The sequence below is a fragment of the Dacryopinax primogenitus genome (genome assembly GCF_000292625.1).
Source record: "Dacryopinax primogenitus strain DJM-731 SS1 chromosome Unknown DACRYscaffold_7, whole genome shotgun sequence".
In the NCBI taxonomy this organism is placed as follows: domain Eukaryota; kingdom Fungi; phylum Basidiomycota; class Dacrymycetes; order Dacrymycetales; family Dacrymycetaceae; genus Dacryopinax; species Dacryopinax primogenitus.
The window spans coordinates 194,295-213,489 of NW_024467204.1; the positions used below are offsets into that span (position 1 = coordinate 194,295).

At 54.2% G+C, this 19,195-nt stretch overlaps 6 protein-coding genes across 6 annotated transcripts; 1 reads left to right on the plus strand and 5 right to left on the minus strand.

The window, feature by feature from the left end:
- Window positions 1-991: 991 nt before the first annotated feature.
- Window positions 992-3,043, minus strand: DACRYDRAFT_15263 (uncharacterized protein; the record flags this gene model as incomplete). Its single annotated transcript, XM_040771090.1, has 4 exons — window positions 992-1,001; window positions 1,100-1,409; window positions 1,460-2,548; window positions 2,596-3,043. The coding sequence occupies 4 exons, from the start codon at window positions 3,041-3,043 to the stop codon at window positions 992-994; spliced, it is 1,857 nt and encodes a 618-aa protein (XP_040629472.1).
- Window positions 3,044-6,316: 3,273 nt separating this feature from the next.
- DACRYDRAFT_21641 (uncharacterized protein) lies at window positions 6,317-7,421 on the minus strand. Its single transcript, XM_040772480.1, has one exon. The coding sequence runs from the start codon at window positions 7,268-7,270 to the stop codon at window positions 6,836-6,838; it is 435 nt and encodes a 144-aa protein (XP_040629473.1). The 5' UTR covers window positions 7,271-7,421; the 3' UTR covers window positions 6,317-6,835.
- A 4,707-nt stretch (window positions 7,422-12,128) lies between these two features.
- Window positions 12,129-13,745, plus strand: DACRYDRAFT_15265 (general substrate transporter; the record flags this gene model as incomplete). The annotated part of the gene is made up of 3 exons (XM_040771091.1): window positions 12,129-12,392; window positions 12,472-12,943; window positions 12,994-13,745. The coding sequence occupies 3 exons, from the start codon at window positions 12,129-12,131 to the stop codon at window positions 13,743-13,745; spliced, it is 1,488 nt and encodes a 495-aa protein (XP_040629474.1).
- A 103-nt stretch (window positions 13,746-13,848) lies between these two features.
- On the minus strand, window positions 13,849-14,721 carry DACRYDRAFT_99681 (uncharacterized protein; the record flags this gene model as incomplete). Its single annotated transcript, XM_040777612.1, has 2 exons — window positions 13,849-14,181; window positions 14,235-14,721. The coding sequence occupies 2 exons, from the start codon at window positions 14,719-14,721 to the stop codon at window positions 13,928-13,930; spliced, it is 741 nt and encodes a 246-aa protein (XP_040629475.1). The 3' UTR covers window positions 13,849-13,927.
- An 841-nt stretch (window positions 14,722-15,562) lies between these two features.
- Window positions 15,563-16,118, minus strand: DACRYDRAFT_21643 (uncharacterized protein). The gene has a single exon (XM_040772481.1). It carries the CDS (start codon window positions 16,032-16,034, stop codon window positions 15,636-15,638), a length of 399 nt encoding a protein of 132 aa, XP_040629476.1. The 5' UTR covers window positions 16,035-16,118; the 3' UTR covers window positions 15,563-15,635.
- Window positions 16,119-18,053: 1,935 nt separating this feature from the next.
- DACRYDRAFT_21644 (uncharacterized protein) lies at window positions 18,054-19,107 on the minus strand. Its single transcript, XM_040772482.1, has 3 exons — window positions 19,040-19,107; window positions 18,436-18,986; window positions 18,054-18,382 (listed from the first exon to the last, which is right to left on the minus strand). Exons 2-3 carry the CDS (start codon window positions 18,914-18,916, stop codon window positions 18,129-18,131), a joined length of 735 nt encoding a protein of 244 aa, XP_040629477.1. The 5' UTR covers window positions 18,917-18,986; window positions 19,040-19,107; the 3' UTR covers window positions 18,054-18,128.
- Window positions 19,108-19,195: the final 88 nt, after the last annotated feature.

Here is a 19,195-nt window from a genome sequence, read left to right on the forward strand (position 1 = left end):
CTGAGGTTTTCAAGATGCTCTTTTACCGGACAGATATGCACCTGGCAGCCTCCTTGCTTATATGTCTACTGTCAGCAGAGAAGAATTCTGAGCTCAGAGCAGTGCAAGAATGGTAGCAGATCAATGTCTGTGAACGTGACAGACTGGAGATGCAGATGCAGGCAGCAAGGGGACGGTCCAGGGCAAGGGAGTTGTTGAGGAAGAGGAAGAGGAGGGATCAGCAGAGGCATAGAGAGAATCAGTCTGACTCCCTGAAGACGATAAGGCAGAATTGGGTTTCACTCAAGTCGACGCAGCAATGGCAGCTGAGGAGTATGGAAATGTGCTTGAAGAGAGGTTTGCAGACATAGTATACTGGTGACTAGATACCATGCAATGTACATAAACACTGCTGGAAAAGTGCGCAAAGCTATCTCAACGTGGTGACACAGGGAAATTATGCGCAGCCGACAGTGGTGGTGACAGGTGACGTGCGCACCTAACATGGCACGTACAGTAAGCTCAGCGGTATCAAATCCATTGTTGAGTTGATGTCTCCCTCTTCCGAAGGTCCGCGGAGCGATTCGGGCTTCTGGATAGCGCCGACCCTGCGGGGCTTATCGGGCGATTGGAAGAAGTGGGCGAGAGCCAAGGGAAGGCGTGCATGTCCTCCCTTCCTTGGTGGAGGGATTGCATAGGTACCGGAGACTTGACAGAAGGTGAATAAAGGACAACGGGGTCGATCGGTTCTGACAACGGCAAGGAGATATCGGTCTTCGTTTTCCTGCCTTTCTTTCCTGAGCCGAACAAGCCCCCAAAATGATGCTTCTTGGGTTTGGGCGCGGATGGAGGTATATTGTGTTCGCTAAAATTGGAGTTTCGTGAGGGGGAACGATTGAGGACCATGACGACATCCTCGGATACGCCGAGGTTGCGCGCAGCTTTAGACGGGATCTGCTGTGCGAATTGCTGATGCGTTATACGGAGAAGTGGGGAAGCTCTGTCGGCGTATTCATCCATGTCTGAGAAGAGCGAGTCGAGGGAATCACGCCGGCGGGGCTTGGAAAGGGGCGATGCCCGCATAGACATCGGAGCCGGAGAGGGACTAGGAGCGGCAGACCGGAGCGGCGAGTGGTAGTCGTCTAAGAAATCGAGTCCGTTCAGAATCAGAGGACTGGGAGAACGCATAGGCCGAGGGGGGACGGGGGTCTTCGCGGGGCTTGCTGAACGGATAGAAGGCGCGGGTGATACTTGAGTTGGGCTTAGGCAGCCGACGCGCGGAGGGGAGTTAGAATGTTTGACCGGGCTGGGGGTGCGCCTAGGGTTGGCAGGTATAGGGATGGGCGAGGACTCGGGGGAGCCGCGTTGACTGGCTTGCTTGACCTTGTCCGCCTTGACTTGCAGAGGCGAGTTCAGAGGAGGCACCATAGCTATATGCAGTGTCAGGTTGAGGACAATCGGTAGTTTTTTGTGCACTCACTCCTCCACAAGTCGTCAGTCGAGCGCTTGCCGTGCTTGACAGTCTTGACAGGCACGGGGTGCACCATCTCCTGCACAAGACTGACATTGGCCGGCGTCTGAGGACGCTGCGGCAGGTCCTTGTTAATCCGCAGAGGCAACGTCGTCATCAGCGGAGCGGGGTGCTTTTGGCATGCAGAGACGGGGGCCAGCACCTGTGGGCGTGCGACCGGCGTACGGGGCGGGGACGGTCGAGCGGGAGAGAGCAGCTGCTCTTGGTTCAACCGCTCAGAAACACGCAACACAGTTTCCCTATCCTTCATCGCTTGATCGATGTCGATCTCCTTCTCAGCTTGGAGAGGCTTGGTGTGCGCGACGAGGAAGACGTCGTCCAAATCAAGAGGGGTGAGAGTCTCGATAGGCAGCTGGATCGGTTCAAGCACCGGACTGGGCCAGAGGCTGTCTGGCAAGCAGGCAGAGCTGGGGACAGGGCTGGGCTGCTCGTTCGTTTTCGGGTCGGTCTCGAGGATCGTATTGATCTTGGTAGGCAGCGGGGGTTCGATCTTGGTAGAAATAGTAAGGTTCTTCAGGCTAGGCCGTCTGGTGGATCGAGTCGGATTAACGGGAGATCCTGAGTTCAGTTCCCAGAACGGGAAGCCGAAGCCGCCTTCCGCCCAGGTGGGGGAGAACAGCTTGGGCGATTCGGGGAAGGGCGCATATTGCGATTTCTGCCGCTTGAGGTTGGTCCGCAGTGGGTGGATGCTGGCGTTCGTAGGCTGACGCTTGAGGGGTGAGCCGTCGGCCCAAACGAAAGGAAGGGAGAGCACCGTATCCCTGTTCGTCAGCTTGGGATGTGCGTCGTCAGGTGAGGGATTGGAGGAGGGAAGCGCCAGCGAATAATATGTCTCTGGATAGCCGTAGCGGCAGGAGAACCGCTCTCTTGGGGAAGGATCTGTCGGAGACGGAGGGTAACGACCTGTTGGCGAGGGGGTGCAGGGCAGGACTTCGTCTAGATACCTGCTGGTCTCGTCGAGCTGGGCCATCAGGGAGGCTGTATCGGAAGCCGGAACAGATGCACGACGTATATTCCCGTTGGAGTACAGGTCGTCGCCTGTGAAAGGTTAGTACGACCCACGGTGCTCATGCGGATATACGTACTGATTTCCGCTCGGGGTGGAAGGGGAAAAGATGCGTGAAATTCCTCTTCCCTCCCTTCTCCATCATAGGAGATGTTACTCGCTACGGAAGGCCGGTGCAGGAGCGTAGCAGAGAATGATAGCGTGCGCTTGTGCCTCACCCCAGCTGTCGACAGCCCCGCGAGAGGAGAGGAAGGGATGCCAGTGCCAAACAAGATCTCCCTCGATATATTCTTCACCGTGATCGTATTCGGGGGAGAGTCCATGCTAGATTCGGAGGAGCTTGACGCAGAGGACAGTGGGGGAGTGCCAGCGTAGGAAGTCATCAGGTCTGCTACGAAGACAGCGAGATCAAGGTCGGACGTCAAGTTGGAGGTCTTTAGTTGACTTGGTCGTCGGTAGTTATCATTCGTGTTGGTGTAGAGGAGGTGGGAGGGCGGTGTGGGCATCGAAGTCGCAGTTAAGGCCATGGTTCAGACTAGTACGGGGGTAAGGCCACGTCCACAAGACAGAAAGTGCAGAACAGAAGACGGGGATCAGCTCGTCGAGGATATGAAACGAGCCAGCTAAGTCCCATCTCTCGACATGCAACGAGGTTTTATCAAGGGATAGCATCCTATAATTCTTTCCTTTGTCCAAAGAGCTGTAACAGTGTGAGCAGGGAACAAAAGCGAGACATCCGTTCGTTTATTGTCCAAATACGGGGTGGCAGTGCTTCCACGTGTGCTTTGTTAATGTTCCATCCTCTCGGTGTCGACCATTGGACCTTCTATTGTTCTTCCTCGGACAGCATTCGCGAGCGTTGGCACATTCCTGTCAGATTATTTGCTCATTCGTCCATCTTCAGTGACAACATCAGATATCCAGCAGCTTTACTGAAGCATGACCATGGCCTGAACCCGCAACCGAATCTGAAACGATCCAGCTCTTCCTTCCGTGACAATGGACGCTCCCGATCGGGTACACAGATACGCTTCTGCGCAGATTAGGAATCGGGCTTCCCCTGTGGTCGGGCCTCGTGTTTCCCTGTCGGAACCTCCGCTACCCTGGACGGGCCGGGAAGGGACCACCGGTGCGTTCACCAGAATATCATCGATCATTGTCTGTCCAATGCCAATGTATCAATGCTGACAACGTGTTCCCTCTGCACAAAAGCAGAAAGGTGATTCCCCTCCCGGGTGGGACTGCCATGTGTTACCGGAGGAGTTTCCGACACCGTCTACCCGATAGAAGAACCCCCGGCCGTTTCACCATCTCCCATTGTCAACTACTATCGGGCTCTATCTTGCCCATCCACGTCCTCACTCATATACTTGCTCCCGTGCTCGTTACTCGCTCGCACGATCTGCTCATCTCCCGATCAAAGCTGTCTTTGCGGCTCTAAAAGCAGAATTTGATCATGCAAGCTAGTCAAGAGCCAACAGTGCTCCTGATGCGTCTCCCTCTGGACAGCGTCCTTCGCCTCGAGTCTCAACGATGAAAATCTTTATCCTGACTCGGCAAGCAAACATGTGGCGACTGATTGTGGGTTTGGTGATACCGCTATAGCATTCGGGGGGACAACATCCCGTCCATTGAACCATGGCATGGAACCCACTCGATCGACGGCCTCTTTATAGACAGGCGATATCGACCGCTTGGTAGATCATCTCTCCTCCCCCTTAGCGGGAACGACCACTTCCAAAGCGAGCTTGTCATAACCCACTACGAGCGTATCTCTTCCCCTTCTGATATCATCAACATCAAACCTCACCGTCTTTGGCAAACGTATATCCCGATCATCGCGGATAATGGACAAGCCACTCTTTCAAGATCTCGTCCGAGCCGGCTTATGTTGGCATGCTTCGCAGGCATAGCTTGCCACACGATTGGCTATTTGGCTAATCTGGGAAGCAGACAGCGGACTGGCGGCATTTCCCATTGTTGGTCATATGACTAGGTTTGTTCATCAGACGTGCTCCCACAGGCGGACCACAGCTGCTCAATTCTATGCAGCAGCAAACCCAGGAGAACGATCAGGCACATCCCCGTCTGGTGTCTAGCCTCGACGTCTATGCCCAGCTGGATCAACCTCCCCAGGCTGTACTGACGATCTCCTGCAACTGGACTGGATCAGAACGTCCGGCGTATGACGGCGACGACGTCAGTGTGGAGGAGGCATGCTATAACAGAATGATACTCGACGTCAATCACCCCGGGGATACGAGTCTATCTATACTGCATGGAGTGCGAGGTCCACGCTGTAACAGAATTAGGAAGCGGATGTAGTCATGTGCTGCGCGTCGATGAGGTCATCGTGGCGTTTATGTGTGTTTGAGGTTTCGGTACTGCGCAAGGGCGTATACAGCTTGTTGCAGTTCATTATAGTCCTCATCCCCCTCCTCGTAGATGTTGTCGATGTTGTCGCTGTAGCCCCGGTCGTCGTAACATTATGTACCAGGGCTTGGCGACGTCGATAGCCCAGATCAAAACCCGATCCTATTCAAACGGAAGCTACGACTTGGACAGAAGCCCCATTTGCCGGAGTTGCTGCCGGCACCGCGCCGTCCAGGGCAACGCACTATCGTTCGATTTGAGCTTTCTGTTGTATATTCTTTCGTGTAGTTTTCTTTTCTACAACCTTTTAGCGTCAGGGTGGGTGGTCGTTGGGTGCGCCACGACGACGACGACCACCACCACGGTGATGGTGTGTGGCTCTTTTGGTTGTGGGGTAGGGAGAATCAAGTGTGCTGTACCGTGTTCTGAAGCCCCAATCGTAATCGTATGACAACGAAACATCTTAAAGTAAAACTACGTAAGACAAGAACATGAGCGCGTCACAAGCGGTGTAAAATATCTACAGTGTTGCGCTCGTGCTGTGGGTGTGGATGTGTGTCGTGAGCGGGCGCATCCGCGACTGATGCTCTGTTTGCGACGCTTGGCCGCTCGGCACTTGCCTCTATTCTTCATACCACCACTAGTACTAACTAGGTGCTAACGTGCTTTACTTTCACCAACTTGTACTATCAAACAGTACTTGTTATCTCGCTGTCTGGCGATGTCCGCCCTCTGTCCGATCCCCATTCTTCGCTGATCATTGACCGAGGCACTGCTGACCGTCAATTGGGCTACGTCAGTTCCGAGGCTTTACATATCTTTTTATCTCTTCGCTGTTGGCTCAGTCTTTGGTCTTGTTCTTGGGTCAAAGGGGCCTTGCAAAGGGGAGGGTCATGTCGCTTGATCAGCCTACGGGCTCATACGAGCAAGTGCAAGGACACGCGAACCATCAGGAGGAGGTCAACATCCAACCATCGAGGCCAGTCTTGGATCGTCTCTCGTCTGCCTCATCCAATTCTCATTTCACGACATCAAACTCCAATTCATCCCATTCGCACTCCAACCGCCATTCACACGAAGGCTGGATAACAAGCCCAAGCACTACACCGTCCTTACCTCCCTCGACGCCGCCTTTACCCAAAGGCGCGGGGATCAGTCGTTCTCGCACTTCTGTCTACCTGCGACCCCCATCTCAACAACAACAACGAGAAGAGGAATTCGATCCTCTCACTCTCCTCCTCCCCCCAACTCCAACCCCCGTCTCCCACGTCCGTCGATCAAAACTCCAAAAATCACCTCCATCAGCTTGGTCCCTCGCCAACGCCCCTCCCTCGAACACGAACAGTCTCCTCTCCCTCTCTCTCTCCTCCGTCCCCCCCAGCCCCTCCCGACCCCCCACAATCTCCCAGGATCGGCCATTGACGAGGAGCGCAAGTCTCGGACGATCGATGGTCAAGCTCGTACGTACCCTGAGCTGGAAGAACGTGCCCCGTTCTCCGTCTGCTTCCCTCCCTAACGAAGAACCCCCCGTTCCCGCCCTCCCCTTACACCTCTCCCACACCCGGGGTCGCAGCTCGATCGACTCGACACGCACTGCCTCTCAAACAGGACACACGAGCTGGGGCTGGGCCAGCAGGCTCAGCACGCAGCGTGCCGCTCCTCCGAAACCGAACGGTGATCCTCCGGGGATAGAGGTGAGCTATGGCAGGCTCGTAGGAGACCCGGAGGTCGTCCTCCCCCTCCCTGCACCGGGGCAGGCGGGGCCTTCTACCCTCAGGCAGGAGGAAGAAGAGGACGTGTTGTATATGCGCCCGAGGGGTGTTTCCCCTCCTCCCGCTTACACACCCACGCGACAACCTCCCCCCTCCCAGCCGCCTCCCGAACCCGAAGTATCGAGGAACCTCGTCCGGAGAATATCGAGATCCAACCTCTTCCCCGCTGCGCAGTTACCGCCCGTAACTGCTCCAGGTGGGGTGGCGGCCTTGACAGGCAGGCAACTGAGGGCGAGGAGGAGCGTGAGGGAGCTGGTGATGCGCGAGCCGGCGGGGGTGGAGAGTCCCCCCAGGAGCTTGCGGAGGGAGGGGAGGGAGGATGCACTGAGCACCAGTGGGAGAAGTGGGAGGAGCGCGAGGAGCGGAGGGAGGGAGGATGCACTGAATGGGAAAAGTGTGGGGAGCGGGAGTACGGGGAGGAGGCGCAAGACGCTGGATAGCGGGGAGGTGCTTGCCCTTAACCCGGGGAAGGGGAAACAGGGCGAAGACGAGAACAGACATGCGAGGAGTAAGAGCGCGAGTTTGGGGCGTGCTGTTGGTGGAGCATGGGTTGCTGCGGAGGTTGGAGGAGGGGAGGGGAGGAGGAGGTCGAGGAGTTTGGCAAACCATCCCGGGATGGAGGTGATCCCGATGCCTCTTCCCACGCCTTTGCCGATACTCCTTCCCCCTGGGGCTGCGCCTGGTCCGGGACCGGGGAGCAGGTATACGGCGCTTTTGCACGAAGTGGGTCGGGGGAGGCCGACGTCCTTCAAAGGTGCTGGGAAGGACCTGCCGCCTTTGAGAACCGGAAATAAGGAGCTAGCACACGCGAGAGTCGGGAAGGTGGTACAGCCAAGAAGCAGGAATGGGGAGGTGCTGGCACCCGGGAAACGGAGCTTCGAGGGTGAAAACGGCTGGGCTGGGGTGCTGTTGAAGGAGAGGCAGAGGAGGGACAGCAAATTCCGGGATCTGCCTCCCCTTCCGGTGCCGAACGACGAGCCCCTCAGCGAACTACGTCGTTCTATTCCTCAGCTCCGACAGGAAAAGAGCACGGAGACACTTCGAAAACGCCAGCATGGGCGCAAGGTCTCCGCTCCGCCTCTGGAGAGAGTCCCGGGTTTGAGAGTGGATACCGCTGTTGGGCGGGAGCGGGAGAGGCACAGAGCTGCCACGGTTGGCGATCTGCCGCTTCTTGTTGCTGCGGAGGTGCAGGAGCTGGAGGCAGTTAGGGCTGGAGGGAGGAAAAGGAGCGCAGACAGCTTAAGTGCTAGGACTGTCCGAGCCGGCCCAAAATCCGCGCCTCTCCCCCCGCTGCCCTCAGAAACTGGCGCAGAACGCAAACCCCTCGCCACAGACCTCCCGCCCACGGCCTCGCCACGCAAAACGCGGGTCACGATCCCTGGCTTCCCCTCCTCCCCCCAGTCTACTGCTCCGATGCAGGAAGTTACCCCTCCTGTGGGAGGTCATCTCAAGCGGGCGTCGCTGAGTTCTAAGAGCTTGCCCGACGCGCTGAGGAGAGCGTTTTCGTTCAAGAGTTCTGGGTCGCCTTCGAGGGATGTCTCCGAGGCGCCTTTGCCCCCCGTACCGCCTCTGCCTGCTGGGACAAGATCTGCGAAGGAGGCGGAGAAGGAGGGTATCGGTGCCCTACCTGCTAAGGCTCTGCGCAGGAGGAGCAGCAGCATCCACCTCAAACGGAAAAGCGTGGATACGATCACTGCTGCTTCTTCTGCTTTACCAAAATCTGCCGCGCCTGGTAGCCCAGCGAGCGAGCCGCGGCTGCGGCGGGCATCGACCATGCTCCCGTCGCCCAAGAAAACGCGTGATGTCTCCCCGCCCCCGCCTGTGCCTGACCTCCCACCTGCTCTAACGTCACCCATCAAGAACGTAAAGAAACTCTTCCGCCGTCCACGGACAAACTGGAACCCCAAATCTCCTGCTTTTGCCTCTACCACCTCGTCCCCCTTCTCCCCTCCTGTCCCGGCCCTCCCTATCACGCACACCCGTCCGCGTTTGCCCACAGCGTCTCATACTATCCCTCCCCCCGTACCCTCCCTCCCCTTACCGAGTCATATGTTGCCCTCTCGCGTACTGAAAGATGGCCCGCCTACTTCGCCCGTCGTTGGGGGACGGGTTGACCTTCACGCGCTAGCATTCACAGGCTTCGCCGCCCGTCCATCGGCAGACCAGGGTTACTCCTACGAATTCTCCAGTCCTTCATCTCAGTCTTCTGCCTCTCCCCCGCCCTCGCCCTCTCTCGACGAACACGGCGATGACACCCCGCGGATGCGGCCTAGGATGATGCGCGGCACGTCTGACCTGCGCCGATGGACGCTCGCCGAATTCCCCGATGACGTTAGCTTCCTCCGAGCCTTGGGCCAGAAAGCCAAGAGCGACATCAGCCATCTGTCTGAAGATGCAATCACTGAAGGGGACGGTACAATGGAAGGGTCTGTAGAGGAGTCGGAGGATTGGTGGAAGTATAAGGAGCCTGGGGAGGGCGATGCCGGCCGTGCGCTCCTCTGCGTGAGGGAGATCGTTCGCACGGAAGAAAGCTACCGCCGCAGACTTGAAGCGATGTGGGCAAGCACTCAGCCGCTTCCCGAGGCCTTCTTGGCCCACCTGCCCTCGCTCATCCTTGCATCGTCTCGCTTCTCCCGGCGCCTGGCGGATGACCCTTCTGCCTGGGGCGCTGCGACTGCCCTTGTTGGATGCGAGGACGAGATGGAGCGCGCGTTTGTCTCGTGGTCCGCAGTGGTGGGCGACGTTATCTGGGGTGTTGGTCGTGGCAAGAAAATCAAGAAAGGTGCTTGGTCCGAGGAGGTGCGCGAGGTTGCTGTTATGCCGACACAGCGCGTACCTCGGTATGTGCTGATGTATCGGGAATTGCTGCTCTTCACCCCGCCTTCCTCTCCCTCCCGTCCACTCGTTGAACGCGCCCTAGAAGGAGCCCTTCGGATAGCTGCCGGCTGCGATGCTGCACAGCGTCATCAGGATTCTGCTATGCCACCATCAGCCACTTCGTCCGCTCAAGGTCACGGCACTCCGAACCCAGGGCTAGTCAACTCGCCGCCCCTTTCATCCACCAACCATAGTACCCAGCCCTACACGCAATCGAGTCCAGTATCTCCTGTGCTAGGCACCGGTATTTTTGCAACCCTTCCAATCTCCCCACCAATGTCTTCCAAGAAGAAATCTCGGCCCAAGTCGATGGGCCCTGCTCCACGACCTTTCACTCTCCTTACCGCTTGATCCAGGTTATTGGTTCTCTGAGCCATTTGCTCGCTCGACTTCTTGTGCTTCGTGAGGATTCGGTCTGGTCTGTACCAAAACTATGTCATTGATATCCACTCAACTGCATCATTGTCCTATCGGCCGCGCACCAACTTCGAGTGTTTGCACCATACCATTACGATATACTTGGATCTTGTCTCTTCTCTGCATCCATGCATCATCTCGATCTCAACACAAGTCACGGACCCCCATTTGCCTTGCACCACTCTCGCTTTCCTTCGTGCATTATTGCTTGCTTATCTTCCTGTCCTTCGTTGCACGTGTATCTTTAGCCAGTTTAACATTCTTGTATTATGATAGGTTTGACCGCTTGCTCGATGGTCCCTTTTGTCACCATCGGGGAAGATGGGGGTATGCAATAATATTACTGGATGGCTTCCGGTCAGGGTTTGTCATTCCAATTACGATTGTCTGTGGGCCCAACTGCCGGGCGGAGCCGGACACCCAGAATGGATATCATTATCAGCGGTTGCTAAGGATATGGGTTTTGCCGCCCCGTTGCCAAGCCCTGTCGATATTCCCTCGACTGGTTATATTTGGCGAGCCCACCGGGTAAGTCTTCCAGGTAAGCCCATATCGCAGAGTATCCACTGAGCTTGGCGTTGCGATTGTATTGTATACTTTCGGTGCTACAGGCAAGCCGATAGAAGATTGCTAAACGTTCGGGGAGCCTTCACTAAGGCAAAATAACTTCCACGCGCCAACTAAACTGATTATCAATCCACATCCATCTCTTTCGTCGCAGCCTCCCCCAAGCTGGAATAATACATATTTAAGGACCGGCTATTCTCCCTACGGCGAAATGTGTCAAACACCTCATGATTTCTAATTCGCACAGTGTACTCAGGATTGGTCCGTTCGGTTGACTTCTGGCGTGACGCTCGGAACCTCGGGACAGAAATGGACCGATCGTTCCGAATCTCCACTCGAATTCACTTCTGTGTGGGCAATCAATCACCATATCTTGCTCTCTATACTGGTGGTGGCTATCATTCATTCAAAAAAGGAACTTGGACCGGTAATTCTCCGCGCAGGGTCGCAGCTTGGGCGCTTGGGCGGCACAACACAGATGATGCCTCGAACTTGACAAAAAGAAATTAAGCTTGATGAAGGTATGCTTCTTTCCTAGGAACACAGTAGTACTACATTCCGTATGCGTAGGAGATCTTCTGCACGATCGAACTTCTTCGTGGCTCTGGCCTAATCCGCTTGTGCCTGGTGCATGTGAGACGCCGGACCACGTCCCGGTGAAGCTTCGTTTTCCTTTGTTGGTGTTGGTATATTCATGTTGCGAACAAAGATAAAGAATCAGGGACATTTACGTTCAAGGCTCGGAAAAACTCACTCCACCCATTCTTTGAACACCCGCAGAGGTGCTCCATCCCTCTGTTTAGCGCAGACTTTGGATCGTTCATCTCTGCCATGACATTGAGGCCGGTCCACCGTTTTTCCGAGTTGCAGGCAGAGAAACGCAGAGTGAAACTCGCCCGATAGCCAAATGTGGTTACAAAGGCGAGGAATGTCAGTAAAGTGGATACCGCCCTTGTTCCGCTCTCATGAACAGTACCAACCACTTTCGCAGGTCAATAAAGTGCCTCCACTTGCGGACCGATCGCTTGACGGCAAAAGGGACACGTGAGTTGATGTAGGGTAAGAGCTTCCCCGGCAATTTTCCCCACGGGGGGAGAAGACACTGATTCGAAGTTCCAGAACAGCAAGCGCCATGTGAGGTGCATGCAGCAGAGAAGCAAGCGAATCTATTCTGAGGGTCTTGGCGCCGTCATGGAGCTTAAAACTGGTCAACGGAACCTTTCAGAAGATTGACGGAGCCGAAACAGCTTCTAATTTTGCATAACTTCCCCATTCGTCCATCCCGCGTGAGACATTCATCTTTTAAACTCGTCTGAACACTTCACTACAACATCAATGTGGGACACATTGCGGGGAAGTGTGGAGAGATATGGTCTTTCTTTTCGTGCCGGTCATCCCGTGTCACCTGGCTGTCAGGCACGACAGAAGGCAACCGGACCTTGCAGAATGGGGATGTCTTTGATGCCAAGCCTTCTGTGTTGGCGTGCTTCTCCAGCTATTAAAGCCCAATAATCTCTATGGCAAGCACACCTGGTCAGAGTCTAGCCGGCGTTCAGCTCTACTCCCTGCTTGCCTCTACGACCCTCCTGAGGAGAATAACTTCAAGATGCCGACCACCAAAAGTGATATTATGCTATGGTTCCTTTCGTCCATCGCCATTATTAACAGCTGTGTCAATGGCTACGATGGGTCAATGATGAACGGCATGCAGTCCTTGAGCCAATGGCAGGACTCATTCAACCACCCGGTTGGCTCGGAGCTTGGTCTACTCAACGCCATTTTCAACCTGGGTGGAACCTGCGCCTTTTTCTTTGGTATTTGCCGCTGCAGACTCATGTTAGAGTACCTTCTTGACCCAGACCACAGCCCCGTACGTGACCGACTTGGTTGGACGACGAATAGGCATTGCAGTTGGATCCATCATCATCCTTATTGGTGTCATTCTACAGGCCGCTTCCCACAATGTTGGCATGTTCACGGGAGCCCGTTTCATCATCGGTTTTGGTCTCGGTATCTCCAGTAACTCTGCCCCTATTCTGGTGGCCGAGCTAGCGCATCCGTCATATCGCGGGAAGATTACTGGTCTTTACAACACACAATGGGCGCTTGGTGCAATCATCGCTGCTGGTGTCACGTACGGCACTTTCTCAATCAACAGCGAGGCCGCCTGGCGTATCCCGTCTGCCCTGCAGGGACTTTTCTCCCTGATTCTCTTGTGCTTCCTGCCGTTCATGCCCGAGTCTCCGCGTTGGTTGGTTGACAAGGGGAAGGCAGAGAAGGCAAGGGAAATTCTCGGTCGTTTGCATGGAAATGGAGACCCCAACCACCCCCTAGTCAACTTGGAGATGCAGGAAATCGAGGAAGCCATCGCTTTCGAGAGGGAAAACCAAAGGGTCAGCTGGCTTGAGCTTGTCGCCACCCGTGAGCGCAGTCTCTTACCCATGTTTGCATTGTCTCATGATATATCTCAGCCGGCAATCGCTATCGCATGTTCCTCGGCATTTGCGTCGGCCTTTTCTCACAGTGGTCCGGCAACGGCCTCGTCAGCTACTATCTGGCAAAGATTCTCACCAACATCGGGATCACCGATCCCAAGCAGCAACTTCAGCTCAACCTTGGCAAGGAATGCCTGTCCTGGGTCGTCGCGAACTCAGGTGCATTGGTCACAGATCGCGTCAACCGACGCACTCAGTTTATCCTTTCGACTGGTGGTATGATGTTTACCTTTGCTGGTCTCACTGGCTTCACTGGTGCCTACAACACTGTTGCAGTCGGCAACCACGGTGTAGGTGTCGGTGCTGTCGTATTCATCTTCCTTTACGGTATCTGCTATTCCCTCGGCTGGACTCCTCTTACCGTGCTCTACCCGACCGAAATCATGCCATACAACATCCGCGCGAAAGGTCTCGCCGTCTCATCCCTCGCCGTCAATTTGGCCCTGTTCTTCAACTCCTACGTCAACCCAGTCGGCATGGCTGCGATTGGCTGGAAGTTCTATCTCGTATACTGCGCCTGGATCCCCATTGAGCTGCTCACGGTCATCTTCTTCTTCAAGGAGACCAAGGGTCGCACGCTGGAGGAGCTGGCTGTCGTCTTCGATGGTGAGAAGGCCGCTGTCGAGGGCAATCGCCGGCACATCGATCCCAGTCATGATCTCGTTGTACCCGGCACCCCTCCTTCCGACCTCGACAAGGAGGAGAAGGCACATTTCGAGAACGTTTGAGTTATGATTGCTTACGATACCACATGGGGTTAACGCGAGTTATCTGTATTTTTCCACGAGCCGTGATAGCAATAATGGATGTTTATCGCCTCTCATTGGGACTGTTCTATTCATGATATAAAATATTCAGTGGGATGGAGTCGTGGACAGACAAGCAGTTCTTCCTGACAGAGAGGTACCACCTACTCTGCGGTATATTGAAAGAACCATTCGCCCATTACCTCATCCCTCTTTCCTTGAGTCGGTACAGATCCTTCTATGAAACCAGAGAAACTGAATCCAAGCTTCTCAAATACTCGTCGGCTACCAACATTGCCCTCCATCACTGCGGCGTGGACCAAGCGAATGCGCATGTACGGAACACCCCACGAGCGAATGAGCTCTCGGACAGCCGCTGTCATGATTCCCTTCCCATGGTGTGAAGCAGCAAGGTAGTCTGGTCATGTCTGGTCAGAAATATTATAATCGCGGGAGGACGATTAGGCATACCTCCGACCATGTAGACAATAGTGGGATCTCCGGCCGTCTTCCCTCGGTTCTTTTTGATCAGTTGTTCCTTCGTCGCCGAGTCCGTCTCTCCCCCAAATGACGACCTCACTAAATCGACAACTCCCAGGAAAATCTGGCTTCCATCCGGTTGGACTTCTCGGATAACACACATGGGTGTGTAATCGAAAAACTTGCCCTGACGCAAGGGGGCGGCCTCGTCCCCCGTGAAATATCCTCGGTCAGGCTCGAATAGCTTGGATTGGCCTTCGAACCACAGCTGGGCATGCTCTCGCGTGTATGGGTAAGCCGGCCCAACTAGGCGAGGATAGACATCAGGGTGGTTCAAGATGGGGAGGACTGCGTCCACATCTTCGACGCGCCACGGTGTGAGACGGATATTGTCGTGGTGGGAGGGGAGGGGAATGTACGGCTCATCAGCTCTTGATCTGTCGAAGAGGACTGGCTGGCGATGATCTAATGGGATCATAGAGAAGAATCGTTCCGCTGCGTGAATGAATTGAGAATTTGTACTGAGGTATGCGCCGCGCACCTGGCCAGGATATTAGTTGAAGGATGTTTGGAGAGCTGGGTGTTTCGTTGGCACGATCAGGGGAAATATACAGAAACTACTTCGGGCAACCTCGTCTGACTCGTTCTATATAGTTGGGTACGACAGTGAAGCTGTCTCCCGAGAGCAATGGGCACAGCAACCTCATTATCTCGGGGCAATACTCAGCCGCTCCCACTTTGAGACACGTGATCGCTATCAGAGCTGTTTGAGTCAGGATTAACATCATCCTTTACATTTGCGCCTGTAGCACCATAGTTATGGACTGGGAAGTGAGAGCAGCGTGTACAAGCCGTCATGCGTCCATTAGCATTGGCATCCGGGGACACGGAAAACTCGAAGCGATGGACCTCTTATGGAGGACCCTTCCTGAGATTACATTGGAGGAATAAGAGAGGTAAGGTGGGATGGGGGCATTGTCTGATTTCCCAAGTTTTCACCTTCCTCACAGAGCCATGCCCGCACTGAGAGGCACCGCGCATCAAATCTGCAGTGGCGTTCCATTCAGCACAGTTTCCAGCAGTGCAGAATATCAACTCGTTGATTTCAGTGAGATCCATCGCGAGTACGTCCCTACAGTGACTCTTCGATCAGCAGCACTTGACGAGTACTTGACTCAAGGTCGCAAGGTCGCGTAACCAGACGACTGGGAGAAGCAATACAGGATGATAATAGGTTGCGTGAAGTTGGAGATGCGAGAGTGTGTGTGAGGAGCTAGAGAAAGCAGAACAAAAGGCGGCATTTGTAGTCGGAAAGTTGTCGTCGTCGCGCTCGAGGAAGAACAAGTTGTAATGGACTTTGACATTTGATAAACACTCGGAGTGCCCAGAGTTTCAAAGGTGGGTGGGATAGAATCTCGACAAGGCAGAGCGCCAGGTCGGTGGGTTGATGTTCCGAAGCTTGTCACGCTCCAGGGCAAGGGTCATATCCGAATAGAGGCGATCGATGTTCACATCACAGCAATGTGAATTGATTGAGAGGTCGGGGAGACGGAGAGAGTCACCATGAAACAGAGTATACGAATTGACCGTCCAGTCATCGATTGCCTCGCCCTCCTGAACACCGTATAACATGTCGAATGACTCGAAAGCAACACCAGCCAAGAGCTGATCACTGGGTGGATGATATGCTACTAGTTGCGGGATTGCCGGAACGTCGTAACATCTGAGCAGAATTTCAAGACCGCCGTCGGGGAAAGCATTAAAGCGATCTTCAAGGTCATCAACATCCATCCGATATCCCTCTGGAAGCTTGCTAAGGTCCAACTTGACAGAGTCGCTGTGCCGATCGCGTACTGAGGGGGAAGGCGACTGCCGCATCCACATAATCCAGTCCTGTAAATGGTTGATTGTCAACTCCTTTGCTTATGGGAAATGGTGTAGAAGGATGCTTACCATATGGGCTATAGCATCGCTCCGCTCGATTTCTTGTTTGCTTCCGTCCATGCCGGTTAAGTCAACGGAGGAGGATGCTGTCGAAGAGAGCTGCCGGATAGTGGCAGAGGTGGGCGCTGGGGAGTCCAGTTGCGGATAGACAAGGTAGGCATAACTGGAGTAGCTTGATGCCATCAGGATCGATCCATCCGCGTCCCAGGCGGTCAGGAAGTCAGCCTGCAGCAACATGTCACCGGGTTGAGATTTAAACATATGGCGGACAGGACTAGGCATGTCCTTCATTATAGGGGTCTTCGGAATAGTGGCTCGCACAATCGTCGAGGTCGCCAGAGCGGGATCGGAAAGAGCAGCAGCGATGTCATTTTGGAGCCAAACTGCAGATCCTGCTGTGTCGTCAAGGGTAATTGCACCGATATAAAATCGAGTCCCGTCAATTGGATGGTTCCAAATCGGTTCCAACCGCCATATCTGATTTTCCGGGGTGTGACAGAGACGCAAAACAGACATCGAATGAGCGTCGCGGCGTAAGATCGTGGCTTCTGTTTTCTCCTTGGAAATCGAATCCAAGATGACCTCCTCCACGGGTCGCACAAATGAGACCCACACGGCATGATTTAGGCCCTCTGAGTCGATGTGTGCGAGCGACAATGTTGCCGATGGTTCGGCGAAAGCTGGAACAGAAGTTGGAGCCCACGCACGAGCCATGTTGCTTAACGACGCCAACTCGAATATATAGATGGAGGAACGGCTTGTGACCAGAACGTGATTCGAGATGAATGCTGCTTCAAATTCCATTCCTGGAAGAACGCGAATATGAGAACGGTAAGACGTCATTAATAAAGGGAAGTACGTACAAGAACAGGAAGGACCAGGTTCACATAGGAATCCGTCTCCCAATCTCGAATATGAACATCAGGTTCCCCTTCATATAACCGATGCACAGACCAGCGACCATTGAAAGCCAGTGTGTGCGACGAGTGAACCTTTTCACCAATCAGTGTGGGTGTTGAACCCTTTATATCGATGCGGAAAGTGCGAGCCGGGGATTGGGTAGGTGCTAGTTTGCAGGTAAGAGAGAGATATCCATGAATGTCTTCATATGTGACCACAACTTGCCACTCCGAGCCTTTTGGAGTGACAACGGCTCCTGAGCAAATGGCGTAACCGGTGGGTAATGAGAGCTGCTCTCGCAGATTCAAGATCGTTGAGTTACTGACATCCGTCTCATCGCTTAAATGGATAATCTCAAGCGACCCATCCGAGAATCCTCGCCAGAAGGTCGACTCATTCCGATGCAGCCAGGTCATCGACTGACTTCCGAACGGGTAAGAGTGTTCACCACAGCGGGTCCGCCCACCACCATCGACGGTTGGTATTGTGACCCCACGCGTTGACATGGGGTGGAGCTGCACCACGCTCGATGATACCTCTTCATCTTGACTGTCTCCCGCAGAGAGCTCAGAAGGCGAGCTGAGAGCCACTGGGGTCGGGGGTCAAGCCAATTCATTCTGCACGGCCTTAGAACGCCTTTCTCCCATCCTTGCCTCGTCCAGAATCAGAAGCAAAGTCCACAGATGAGCCGTCGACGATCTTGATCGCTTGGTGGAAGTCGTCGCCTTGGGATAAGGTGGTGACGACAGAGAATACGGTTACGTGATTGCACGGAGTGAAGGTTGGGTTGAGAGAACCGGGAGAGCCGGAGGCAAACCGCGCAAGACAGGAGGCGAGACAACGATGGCAAGCTTGTGTATTGGATGTTCTTCTTTGGGACGTGTTGCTGCTATCAGATCTGTTCAAGTTATAATCAACATCATCCCTAACGTTTGTGCATGTAGGGTCATAGATACGAAGTGAGGAGCGAGAGCAGTCGCACAAGCCGTCATGTGTCCTTCACCTTGGCATTCGGAGATATGCCTGCTGAGTATATCGTTCTCATTCGACAGTATACCGCATCAGCCACTGTCCAAGAACCACTTCTCGCCTGCCCTGGGTGGGTGTCACACCATCTACCTTCTCAACGAGCTTGAACCCAAGCTTGTCGAGAACTTTTCTGCTGGCCCAGTTGTCCTCGATAATACCGACAGTTATTTCATGTACATCTATATGTGGGATTGCCCAGGAGTGAATCATCTTGTGAAGGGCCGCAGTCATAATGCCCTTCCCGTGGACGGCAGGATCGAGGTAGTCTGGGCGTCGGATCAGATACTTCCCCAAAACTATGTGGATATGGAAGACGCACAAGCTACTGAATAGATAATGCTCGGATCTCCTGCCGCTTTAGCTTCGTTCTGCGTCTTCAACTCCAGTTTTCTATGCTCAACCGCCTCATACAGAAACATTGATCTCCACATGCCCAATATTCCTAGGAATTGCTGCGATCCATCTGAACACTGCTGTCGAATTGCAAGCATAGGATTGTAATCGAAAATCTTCCCCGTACTAATTGGTTGCCTCTCGTCACCAGTAAAGAACTGCCGATCGAGCTCGTACTTCTGCACTTGGTCGTTGACCAAAACTTCGGCATGTTCCTTCGTATAAGGATACGGCGTTAGCAGATGCGTGTACACAGCCGGATCGTTCAAGATCGGTACGATTGCTTCGACATCTACGTTCCGTACGGGCGTCAAACAGAACTCTTCGTCATTCGATTGGAAGCGAAGGTATGGTTCTCCTCTTCGGTGATCGAAGCAGACACCCGATGAAGGTAGTCCACTTACCATACGAGTTGCTGATGTGTTGGGATCATGCTATCTTGACAAGCTCATGGACATCCGGTGTCCATGTGCTCCGCTGGTATCGGGTCAGTTGTTTATGACTCGGAACACGACGTTCTGAGAACATACACAATACATTTCACTAGTAGTTAAGCGCCCAGCATAGAAGAGGAATATGGCCGCGGAGCAAGATCCGCAAAAAGATTAGTGCGGTGCTGTGCAACAAGTTCACACCAATAGTGTTGTCAGGGCTTTGTCGTCTCGACTTTCCTAAGGCTCGTATAT

What these genes read in the sequence shown, in the direction of transcription:
- DACRYDRAFT_21641 (XM_040772480.1), bottom strand. Translation starts at nt 7,270, where the DNA reads ATGGTTTGCCAAACTCCTCGACCTCCTCCTCCCCTCCCCTCCTCCAAC.
- DACRYDRAFT_21643 (XM_040772481.1), bottom strand. Translation starts at nt 16,034, where the DNA reads ATGGATGTTGATGACCTTGAAGATCGCTTTAATGCTTTCCCCGACGGC.
- DACRYDRAFT_21644 (XM_040772482.1), bottom strand. Translation starts at nt 18,916, where the DNA reads ATGGTAAGTGGACTACCTTCATCGGGTGTCTGCTTCGATCACCGAAGA. An exon ending in CATTATCTATTCAGTAGCTT is followed by an intron (nt 18,383 to 18,435) that starts GTGCGTCTTCCA and finishes TCCGACGCCCAG; the next exon opens with ACTACCTCGATCCTGCCGTC.